The 13,150-nt window shown below is 39.4% G+C and overlaps 1 protein-coding gene across 1 annotated transcript in view; it reads right to left on the bottom strand.

Moving 5' to 3' along the window:
- LOC140237182 (inactive tyrosine-protein kinase transmembrane receptor ROR1-like) overlaps positions 1-13,150 on the bottom strand; it is a 161,794-nt gene that overhangs the window by 27,219 nt on the left and 121,425 nt on the right. The window contains exon 5 of the mRNA XM_072317123.1: positions 645-1,084. Coding sequence (XP_072173224.1) covers positions 645-1,084 — 440 coding nt within the window. The remainder of the gene's footprint in view (positions 1-644; positions 1,085-13,150) is intronic.

Raw genomic sequence — 13,150 nt, 5'->3', positions numbered from 1 at the left:
CTGAAAAGGTGGTGCCTTGGAAACCGAACTGTAAAAAGGATACAGTTTCCTGGAAGTGAGGCCTCATCCGTCCGATCATCTCACTCTCCGTGGCTGTGTCTCACACATTGCCTCCAATTTTGCCCCTTCGTCAAGGACGTGTATCCGTGACAATCAATATTTTCTTTTCCTTACATTCCCGTCTTACTCCACGATACAATCACCTTAGAGAAAAGACTTGTGCTGAAAAAGCAAGTCTGATATCTGATGCTTATTGATTGTTCTCGGATCACACCAGCCCATTTACATGACTCATACCACTCTTACATTAGATGTTTTCACTACCGTCATAGAGCCACCACTTGATGTCAAACTCTAATAAATTTTTGATTATTAGGTGCCATGTGCAGCAAGTGAAATATTCTCATAAAGACATATTAACGCTCTCTTTTAATAATGCATGGACACTTTTCCTACATGGAAAAGTGTCTCATCTATACTACCTTACTTTTTATATTGCTGGAAACATGAGTCAAATATCATTATATTCAATCTAAACTGATTAATTATTCTTTCTGGACTGTTATTTTGGGTTGATTTGGCATTTTATCATCCCCCCCCCCAAAAAAGAGAAAATTTACTGCTGGTTAGAGAGTAAGCCTTACCTCCAGTCTGTGAAATACCCATTTGAATACAGGCATTTTCTGCATTGCTGCCGGGCAGTGGCAGGTCAGTGCAAATGGGCAACAGATCGACCAGCCCCAGCTCGGGCCGACTGTCCACGTAGTCGATGACTGACCGACAGATGCTCGTGGTGAGGAGGGTACACTCCTCGTAGCACATGCGGTAGATGCTGAGGCGCGGCCGCTCCGTGCACATGGGAAAGGCGGTGAGACACATGGAGGGCCGGAGGTAGCGGGTGCAGCGCTCGTCCAGGTCTGGCAGGTCAGTCCTGATCTGGTGCAGGGCCTGGACCAGCTGGGCCTCGATGGCAGCCTGGGTCTGGCCCACCTCGATGTAGACCTGGCTCTGGACGAAAGGAGGGTTGCAGACCGTTCCCTGGTAGATTTCACACTGGGCCTCATCCTCAGTGGCTGAGTACTCACTGCAGTAGGAGGAGAGAAGAATCATTTTGTCATTGCACCACGGAAATTGGTAATGAATTGAAACATTGAAAGAGATGTACTGAATGGAACTTGCCTTGGGCAAATAAGATGAAATAAATGTCTGTCCTTATCCCATCAGGCTTGAGGGTTCCCAAATACTCATGACATTGACTTTTCTTATCCCATGAGAGTGGTAAGCAAGAGCTGCAATAAGCTCATTCTCATGTCCAAGGCTAATTTTGACAAGGGAATTTTGCTGAACTTTCTTAAAGTGACCAGTGCACAAAGGACTTAAAAGTGCATCACCACAACATTCCCACACACTGTTTTTGACATGAACGTGACCATGTGATGATTGCGAGCCCACACGAACCTGACATTTCACTCTGTGCATGATTACATTACCATATCAGGTTGAGGGAGTGCATTTTGTCCCGGCTGGCGAAAGCTGATCAGAAAATTCTCATGGTACATCTTGACTATAAAATGAGTAAAAGCATACATAGACCTCTGTATGACTATCAGCACAAATCAGCAGACATTCCTTGCTGCACTCCTCTCATTAACCAAATCAGACTACCTTATTACTGACCACGGATATCACCTGTAGTCATTGATAGTCTTTTATGGAGTCAACAGAAGAAACAGTGGTGTCATGGAGACATGGCTGATGTTGGGCATTCCAGACATAGTGATTTTTATTTTCAAATTGCAAAAATATAAATAGAAAAGGAAAAAAAAGAGCATTAACAAAATAGATGTAGGTACGTGTAAGTTAAACATTTGGTCCAAAATCCTGTAATGTTGACGTGTGCTGTATATCTGAGGGGGAACAGAATGTTCCATATTCTTGTGAGAGGATTAGGATGCTATCACAATTTAATCTCTTGAAAAAAGTGCAGTTGCAACACAACCTGAAGAAATGCTTGACTTGATAAACTAAGGTTGAACACAGATAGCACAGCTTGAATACCTACAGGGTATATGTAGGGTATATGTCACACTGTCCTAGATATAATCCTGTTAAGATATAACCCTTGCAAGGCACCTAATAGCATTAAGAAAGAAATGATTCAAAGAAATCAATACAGTGAGTGAAAGGGCATAAACTCCAAAAATTTTGACACTTTGTTTCTAAGGGTACATTTGTTGGATGCCCAATATTCAACATTTCATCATCTCAAGATATTGCTGTATTGATGGCCTCACACCTTTTAAGTTGCACTGTGTTTGCATGGAACTAACTTGATGGTCGTACTGCAGCCATCATCAGTGTCTCAACAGGAGGGAAACACGATGACCATTAATCCCACAGCATGCAAACTTTATTATACCTGTTGACTCATCACACACAAGTCAGTTTTTGCAAGTGATTGAGGACAATTATAAGCTACCATCTCGTATACTGAATCTCCAGGAAATAATGAAACGGTGCACTCATGGACGAAGCCATCAGAGAGAAACTCACATTCAAGTAAGAGAGAGGTCTGTTCACATTGAAAAATAAAGCCTGAAATAAGCTTTGTGTCCATATGGGAAAATAGGAAAATTTAACATTTTTTTTTTTGAAACAAAAACTTGCAAAGAATTAGACACCATAACTGTTCTCTGCAAATGAATGAGAAAGACGGTCCATAATTTTCTATATGATATCATTAACTTCCTGAACATTGATGGAAATATGCGCGTAGAGGCATTTTAACCTAGTTTTAGTTCTAGAAAGTGGAAAAAACCTGCGGAATTGATGATACCATCTTTAATCAGACACTTTTATGAGATAATGGAAACATGGAGAGGCCTTCCACATTAGCTAATTCCCCCCACCAGAGAGGCACTGAACCAACATGTGTTTGTAGCCGTGCTCATCATGTGAGATCTGCATGAAATATACAGCGAGATACCAGACTGCTATTGAGGCCACGATGACATACGGAGAGGCAATAAACTCTTGTTCGGATGTTCGAAAAAATTCCTTCTTGGGCAACAAGAGTTCCTCGGAAGATTTTTGCCAAATTACATCAAGAATTCATTGGCGATCCGCCATCTTCCACCAGCCACGTTATCAAAGATGCAGGAGGCATCTCCCCCCAGATACCCACAAATCAATAGCCGGCCAGACACGTGAGACGGAATGAAGATGAGCGATGAAGGAAACGACTCATCTCGTTAAGTCGGCTGTCAGTGCCCTGGAATCCCTCACATCTCGTTTGATGCGGACATAGTGAAATAATCAATGCCCGTTTTACAGTTTTTGGGGGAGGGGGGGGGGGAAGGGTAGACTGAGTGCTGGATTTGATACATCATGGGTATTGATTGGATGATTGAGAAGTAGAAATGTAAAAGGACAGAAAAAAGAAGAAGCAAAGGACAGAAAGATAGCATGAATGGTGAGAAATATTGACTTCCGAGCACCAGAGTACAGCACAACTTAAAATATGCTTGATGAGTACCAAGGAAATCTGCTCAAATTAGAATAAAACTTACAAGCAAACTTGCAGAGCATACATTATGTGTACTGGTACATCATCTCTGCATTATAGAATCATCAATCCCAGCTTGCATTCATTAGATGTCCTATAAAGCATCATGCAGCATATGCCTCATTTTCTGTCAAATTGAAATGTTGTTGATTTAGTCATATTGGTAACAATCAAGCCATGATTTCTGAGATACCTCACATAAAGTCATACTGTGTATGTCATTCAGAATTTGTGTAAATTTGTGTTCATTTTTATACAAAGACTGCTGTTAAGTTTTCTTTAAATAAGTCATGAGATTACTACATATGTATAACTGAAATGGTTGCCTCTAAATTGCTCAGTACGATGGTGTTTAAATGCATGCAGGGGAGTTCAGTCTAAAGAAGCTGAAGCTTGAATCTTTGCATATGAGTAATTACATCTAAATAGTTTTGCAACTAAATAATCACAACATGAATAAAAAGATAATTGGAGTAATTGAATCTTTCAGAATGTTTGGACCTGTTAACGCACATTCACACACAGATATAAACAAAATACACATACACATAAACAGACCCACATAAACTCACACACACAGACATACTGACATCCACATACACACATACACACACACATGCATACATACAAAGAGCCTGTGCTCAATAAAGTATGCTTCTCTTTAAACGAACACAGTTCTAATGAAATTCATGACAATGAAGCAAAAATTCAGGTGCCAAAATTATGATCTACATATCTTTACATACTTCATTTGTTCAACAGGGCTAAAATGAAATTTTGATATAACTATAGAAAACTGCTGGTCCCAAGGACTTTGTTATGATTGGAGTCGCCTGTATCAACCAGCAGTCCATATTGAGAAGGAAGAGGAAAGATTAAATGCCAGCAACTTTAGGCTTGTGCTGGAAATGCCAGCCCAAGTACTACCCTCTCTGTCGTCCTCAGATACACATATCAATCTCTAGAAAGTGCCTGGGATCTACTCCAGAGTGGAACAAACATGAACAGAACAGAGAGAGAGAGATGGACACGGGAAAGAGACAAGATATTTGAAAAAAAAGACAGCATGGGAAAGAAGAAGCAGAGAAGAGCTCAGGACATGAGAACAACAAATAGAAACGACTGAGAAGGCAGAAAAAGAAGTGTCGGCACAACTTGGGTTTGAAGAGAGAGAGTTTGTCCCCTGCACCAGCTCTTCCTTGTTCAAATTTCAGCGAGGGGCGAGAGGTGCAAAAACCCAATATTTGTCATGTTCACGGACGTGGCAAGTACGATGCAAATTAGCCATAAACACATAAAGCAAATAGGAAGAGGGGAGCGATCTAATCATTGCGGATAACAACATTCTGTCACCAGTAGGCCGTTCCGAATCCCATCTCGTGATCAGCCAATGATAGGGACTCCACTCTTATTAGGCTGTGGAGCCCTACCAAACAAGATGGGGAGCATGGAGGGGTCCGTCGTAATCAATGACGGTTGTTTCGTGTGACAAATGGAAAATCTACACGCAAAGCTGCTGGCGAGGGCGCTATCATCACGACATCCAAGTTCGTTGCACTGTTTTTTAAGGCCAGCTCTACGGGGTTAGGGTGTTTCATCAAAATGGAAAAGTCTGCTAAAGTTTGCACAGAAAGACTGCTTCAATTAGATGTAATTCCAGCACATTCAGCTATTATCTGATGGACTATACCTGTAGGAAGATTGTTTGCTATTTGATGGAATTCAACTCAGTGAAGAGTTTCTACAATGATAATTAGGAATATTATTCAAAAGATCTCATATAACTCCTCTTGAAACACCTTGTCAAATACCTCAGACATTGGATCAAAATTGAGGGACATCTGGGCTAGGTAGCCAGAAAAGAAAAGTCTGAAATTTTTCTGTCACACAAAGTTTTGGCTGCCATCCCTACACACCATCTTTTCACCTGTCTTCATTCATCTTAATCACTTTGCGCAAAGTTTATTTTAGTAACTATTTTCTCCCATTCCTCCAGTTTGTTTTCCTTTCCTGACATGTGTAAGCGTGTCGTCAAGACAGAGTCCCAGTGGAGGGCTTGCATTGGATCCTCTTTTCTTTTCATCTGATTTGTTTCTAGGGGGGTGGGGTGGGGTCAGGTGAAAGCTGCAGGGATGGGAGGGGGGGGGGAGGAAATGTTGGAAGAACAAAGAGGGTGGGGCATTAGGAGTTGCAGGTCTCTGTTCGGGAGTGAGATAAGGCTCCAGAAAAAAAAAATATTGGTCCTCGATAGGACAGGCATGACAGAAACATAATATCACAATATGAATAGCTCAAAATGTTAGAAGGAACAATAGTAACAATTGTTATGTAGTCATGGTGACCATATGGGTCTATGACTTTTGCCTGTACACAGGGGGAACCTCACTCTTTACGAACAAAACATGAATATACTTTTGTCAACTTTTTTTTTTTCAATTTAAAGTCCAAAAATAATTGCAACAAATGACACCACCAATTACAAAAAATTTAATCATATTTTTGGTACATGAAATCTGATTGTATGCCATGTAGAGACTGACTTTCTGTGGCAAATTGACAGTTTTTATATAGATACATATCTTCTTAAATATGAAATGATGCATGAATGCATCAAGGAGTAGTGGATGAACAGATTCTTAACTTTATGTGGCACTGTAATCACAATGGATCTATACAATAGCATGCCAAGAAAAAAGACAAGAAAGTTTATTCCCACAACTTGAATCATTTAACCAGTACAACTCTTGGGCCTAAATAACTTGTATGAGACAAAGGATACAAAACTGATAAATCACATTTTGCATAAATGATTGTAAGATTCAAATTTTACTTGGAACAAGAAATGAAGTAACATGTATGCTTGCCAGTTACCAGATAATCTTCATACACAGCTTTTACCTTTTCATTGGGTATAAAAACACTCTGCCATAGAGATACATTTTCTTTGCAAATAGCTAAGATAAATGGGAGAAAAGGAGGTATCATAAACCAAAATGAAATTCATCTTTTAAATGGAAACTGGCAACACTGCAGGTAATCCTCGGCTGTCATTTTGTAGACTTCATTATGATAATGGTCCTTTGTCTGAGTTATTACTAGGTTTTATGTGGTTTTTCTCATTTTATCATGCACTTAACCCATATTGGGCCACCGCACTTGTGTAAACAAGCACCGCAGTAGCCCAGCACCGTTTGCACACACACGCCGACAGGCAGACAACTCTCCAAACAATCGATCTTCATTAGCAAACAGTAAACAAAACATAGACAAATTATATATCATTTGAACGAGGATAAAATTCCCTTTTAAATGATATATGACATGCTGCCATTCAATACACAGTGCAGTCATAGCACTCAGCAGAAGTGAAGTACAGCCATCCAAAAGTTACAAAATCAATTTGTTTGTTTGCTTTCATTCATGGATTAGAAATAGCAAATGTTGTAATTTTACACATCCAGTACCGGAAATGAAATGATCAGAGTGTCAGCTCTCTGTTTATATTTATGACGATGGAGCCATTGCGAGTGCACGGGAAATCGATAGTATAATGTGTGCATCCTATAGTTTGTTGAAGCGAAACTCGTCACGATAGATACAGCTACAGCTTTTCAGGTTCGAGTGAATTATACAATTATTGTACATACACGTGGATGTACATGTGGGACTATTATCACAGTCGAATCATCGCCCTGCAAGTGTCCAAACCTCCTCAAAAACTGCTGCAGAAAATCCAAAATCGAGCACTCCGTACAGCTGTACATAGTACCCACTGACGATTCGTGGTTATTCGCGTTATTCCATGTAAACACACATTTTTTCCGATGATTTTACGATTTTGTTGGCGTTCCACTGACAAAACCTTCTTGAATTATCGCAGACAGTATAGCAAAGCATTCTGGGATATGTTGTCAAAGGTTAGAAGGTGAAAGAACTTTGGAATGACGTCGTTTATATGTCATCTCATTCTCTACGGGATATTCCGTATGTGGCCCCTGCGGCGTTCGAACAAACTACGGAATATCCCGTATTTGGCCCGATGTGGGTTAACAAACCAAGGCTAGCAAGTGAAAGATGCTATCCCACTCATCTCATCATTCATTTATGCTACTTTGTCAGTGAGTGCTGTCGGGTTGGCTAATCTATCATGCAAGGGAAAAACATGATTGAGTGCGTGCTCCCATTCCGGCTTTCAAGAGTCTTAGGGACTGGCCTAGAGGTTGGAGATAACTAAGAATGACCAGCATAGCATGATGTTGCCATGGCAACAAGCAGCTTACTATGTTTTAAACATTGAGTGACGTGGCACGTCCTGTCCTGCCCCACTCTAGCCGGCAGTCTTGCCGAGATGACCCCCTCCGAGTCTTGGTTACCAAGCTCATCATCATCTCGCCCTCCTTAGCAATTCACATGACTTATGCAACAAGTGAATCATCACATCTGACAGAAATGTGATGTAAGATGAGAGGACTGGAACAAGCTGTCAATCTGGCTACCCAATACAGGAGGAAGGGAAGGAAGGTGAGGTCACTTTTGAGGCTCATGAATTCGGGTACAAGCTATACCTTCTACCTGGGTGACCCTCTCTACCATTCCTCAAGCGGGGTGAGGGATGTAAGGGACACAAGGGAGGTTGTGTGGTGTGAAGGCATACCAGGGAGCAGGGAGTGTGAAGGGGAAGGGGGGGGGTGACAACATAGGAGGATGAAGAGATGGGGATATACTGATGAAAGAAGTATGAAAAATTTTGGACTGAGCAAAACAATAAGGAGAAGTTGGGATGGAAAGGATAGACAGAAAGGAAAAACAAAAGAAGTACAAATTGCATCAGGAGAGAAAGACAAAGAGAGAGAGAGAGAGAGAGACAGATACAGAGAGATATACAGATATATAGAGAGATAGAGATATAGAGAGAAATAGATATACATAGAGAAATAAAGATATATAGATAGATAGAGATATATACAGATAGAGACAAATAAAGAGATAGATATGAATAGAGAAATAGAGATATAACGAGAGATAGAGAGATAGAGATATACAGGGAGATAAAGAGAAATACAGAGAATGAAAGAGAGAGATGGACAAGGAAAAACAAAAATTCATAGACTTAGTAGAGAGATCAAAGAGAGTGATAGAGCAAGATCGCTGCCAAACACACTGACAAACTTTACTTTTCCCTAGCTAAATGTACCTACAATTTTAAACCTTTTACCAAGATGTATGTAGAAAGGCTTGCCAATGTCATACATCAAATCAGGGAAATATTTATGTTGTATGCATCTTTGGCCATGATGATAATAAATCATGCAATAATAATGATAACAATGATAATGATGATGATGATGATGATGATGATGATGATGATGATGATGATGATAACAATAATAATAATAATAATAATAATAATAATAATAATAATAATAATAATAATAATAATAATAATAATAATAATAATAATAATAATAATAATAATAATAATAATAACAAAATTATGATTCTGGTTTTTACTTATTCATGCTCTGTATCTTCATTAGATGTGGAAACACTGAAATACAGATAAACAGACTTAGAGAAGTATAAACATTTGTATGTACTGTTCATTTTCATCAAGAATAATAATGGCATTCATTTATCTATTTGTAGTTTTTGAGACAATTGACAAAAATGATCGGACACAGAAATACTCATAACCTTAGAAAGGCTTATGGTGCTGGTGCAGTCAAGACTGATGATTTTTATGCAATCATAAACCACATGGAAAGGATGAATCAAATTGAAACATCTATGATGGTAAAGGGATAGAAGATTACAAAAAGACCACAAGACCAAACACTGCACTCCACAATGAATTCAATAGAATTCAACACAGACAAAATATCTCTTTTTGATCGAATAAATTTCAATGCTTGCTTTTTAGACACAAAAGGCATTCTGCTATCAAGTAACTTTGAAAATTTACTTACTTGTTATAATTGGCATGTCCCATTTCTATTAGCATTTAATTGACTTGTAACACAAACTCTCATGCAATCTAAAAGTACCAATAAACTCAAAGTGATGCATAAAAGTCTATGCAACAATAACTGTGTAATAAACTTTCATCAGTCAGAAGCAATGGTAGTGCCTTTCAGCTTAAATGAGCCACATACAATCAATAAATAGTAATTGGAATACTGCAATATACACATCTGTAATTTCCAGTGTGGACAATAAAGTAATCAATCAATCAATCAATCAATCAATCAATCAATCAATCAATCAATCAATCAATCAATCAATCAATCAATCAATCAATCAATCAATCTATTTATATTCAACACTATCTACTCTCCCATCTCCTTATTTGTGGGTATCTCTATAGCTATGTATAAAGGTATCCACATTTATTGCGAGAGTGAACAGTGACTGCATAACACAATGTTGCTGCAGCTGTTTGCACTCTTATGCTATAAAAACCAAACAATCACCCACATGAAAATACTGAATGCATTGACTCGTCTGTGTTTGCTCTGTTTAGTGAACACTGTCATTTATGATGCTTGAATAATCCAGCTTCCTTTTCATTTCTCTTCTTTTCTTTCTCAAGAATTAATCTTTTCACTGGAGCTGTCTAGCTATCTTTAACTTTTCCTGGTTCACTAAATTTGTGCGTATTTGCTTCACACCAGGATTGCTTTCAGTCTTTCTCTTCTTCAGCATCCTTTCCTCTCTCTTTTTCATTTCTTTTCCCGCTGCTCCTCCCTCTCTTCATTCCTTGTTCATCCTCACGTCCAGCAGTCACTTTTCCTTGCTTCCCTAACCGAGTTCTCTTCCTCTTCCTCTTCCAGCCCTCCTTCCCTCGCTCTCTCTATCTGCCCTGACCTCCGTTCCTCCCATCTTCCCTTCACCGAGGCTCACTCACTGATGAGCAGGTGGTTCCCGATGTCATGGTAATTGGCAGATCTGGACTTTGTAGAACAAAGGCACAGTCTACAAATAGCAGCCAAAAGTGGGTCACTGGTGTAAAGTATACCCCGAGAAAAATGGCCCCGGTCATGTGTTCAATAATCCTAGCATGTGGCAAACTATGTGGAGATTGGACTCACACTTCATCCATCATAATACCATGCTATCACCACTTTGCAAGAGGATTTAGTAGGCTCCTGAATCAAGATACAACTTGAGTCTGCCCTCTCCTCTGATCCTAGGATTTATGAAATATATTAATGGTGTCATTGATGATGTTTTTCTTCAGAAATGTCTTATATTTGTTACAATCTTGTTTTCCAGTGCTGTGTATATTCTTGTCCAGATGTGTAGCCTTTCACTATGTGAGGTGTATCACTACAGCCTCACTCTGTGCAAACAATGCACTTAACATTTGACATCCAGGTGCCCAAAAGTGTTTATCTGGGAGATGGTGTTAATGAAATCCAAATATCAGAGGTATTTTCTTCCTGCCGGAAGGAATCCTTGACTTAATCACCTTTTAGGGTTTGAAAGCCACAGTACAGGACAAACAAAAAAAATAAGTTGCTGGATTCAGAGCAGGATAGCTTGTTGAGTAGCAGCATATGGCAAGGAACCTATCAGAGGCAATCTGCTGTCTTACATCACACATCCCTGCCAAAGTTTAAAGACAGACACCACCATGAGAAGTCCTCTCCCCTCCTTGCCAGGCCATCCCCTAGTTCCCCTTTAGAATTACTAAATGGCACCTCTCCATTCCTCCCAGCTCCACTGTAGGAGAGATCAGACTCCACGTACAATTAGCTCCTACTTGGGAAGCATTCACCCACTTGTCTATACAAATGCCTCAGTGGCAACATGTCATCAAAATATTGATGTTCTAAAATGAACTCTGTCACCATGGAAATTACTATAGATGCCAAAAATTTTGCAGGCATATTTTGCAAATCCACAGTTGGTGGTTGAATTCACGATCGGAAACTACCTATGAGCAGAAAATGGCAAATTCGTGATTGAGATAGACCACAAAAGATAACAACAGTTGTACTTTATTTGAATAAGGAGATAATTGAACAATTTCCAACTGAAAGCTGAAATGTTGTTACTTTATTTAGGGATTTCCAATGTCAGAAAATTCTCACACTTTGCCAAAAAGTATAAGTTCCAACACCTTGCTCAATTGCAGCTGATGCATGCCTACTAGCGTGTCAACCAAGGAATGAACATGAATATCATACTGCTTGCATTCACTCAGCACATAGGGATGAATGTGCACATAGTAACCTAGGTGTTCGTGTGCGGCTGCTGTTTGCCCATGCTGCATATTAATACCAAGTTCATTACTCTCATACTTATCATGTAGTACTCACATAACTGGAAGGTAATGCTTTGGTAAGTTGTTATATTTACTTTTATTTGTGACTCACAAAATTGTGAGGATAAAACCTCTGTGAAGTGTTCAGCATGTTCAGTAGACATTTCTAAAATGATGTTGTGAATGACATCATCCTGTTGATTGCTAGGTTTGTAAAGTCTCACATATCTTCCACAATGTTCATGTCATTCCAGTGATCAAACGGCTAATGTCACCTTGACACTACACAACCCAGCAATAACATATTAGTTTGTGGAACAAAGCTTTTTATATTTTAGAAAAATGATAATTGCCATTACCATTGCCATTACCATTGCCATTAAAGCCAAAACATAGTTCTCAGAAGAGCTAAAAAATTATCTTCTATATACCATTTGGAATTTGCTTGCAATACCTCAGAAGGGACTACCCAGAAACTGGCTTGCTGATGTGTTTTCACAGGATACTAAGTTGTTTTGGAGTATTTTGAGATCAAAGGTGTAAAATAATTTCCATCGTAGTACATGATTTTTAATTCCTGAAGTGTGCTCCACATTATTAGTAGATAGAATGTTACGTGATGATCGATCGTGCCCCTAGTGCTCATATTTTCCACCAAGCTGCATGCAATTCACTCCAGCGCAGAAGATCGATGGTACTGCTGTGGCCCTATTTGTCGATTATCGATAACCTGGATAACCGATTATAAAACATTACGTAACAAGCCCTTAGATTGCAGTACTTCCGGCAAACCTTCTTGGCTATTATTTCAAATTTTCTTCATTACCCAACTGAAATTGTGCTATTACAGCATTGTTTCACACATATTTCCTCTGCAGATGTGTACATTTCATAGCAAAAATCAACAGTTCTGCAGGCCTATGAGAACTATGTTTTTACTTAAATATTCACCATAAGCACAATGAACATCTTTAAGTCTCAAGAAGGCAACGTCCCTTCTTGGCATCCTGATAAAATTCTTAGTCTGACTGGGAAGCAATTTTGTCAATCGATTAGGCATGACATGACGCCTGGAGGCTCAGCATCGGAGTTTGGACCAGGCTGTGATGTGAGAAGGATAACATGATTTCCAGAGGTCAATTAATGTCAACAGAGCACTCAGTCACAGCCAGAAAAGCCTATCACAAATAAGCCAGACACATTCTGGGAGGCATGGATGAAAACACTTACCAACGTGAAGTCTGGTACCAAATGTGCCAATTTCACAGGATGAAGATTATGCAACTATTGCCTGTCAACACCGCAGAAGTGTCAGCAAC

The sequence above is a fragment of the Diadema setosum genome, chromosome 13 (genome assembly GCF_964275005.1).
Source record: "Diadema setosum chromosome 13, eeDiaSeto1, whole genome shotgun sequence".
NCBI lineage: Eukaryota > Metazoa > Echinodermata > Echinoidea > Diadematoida > Diadematidae > Diadema > Diadema setosum.
Note: the sequence above shows the minus strand (reverse complement) of the source record. Positions and strands in the feature narration are given on the sequence as shown.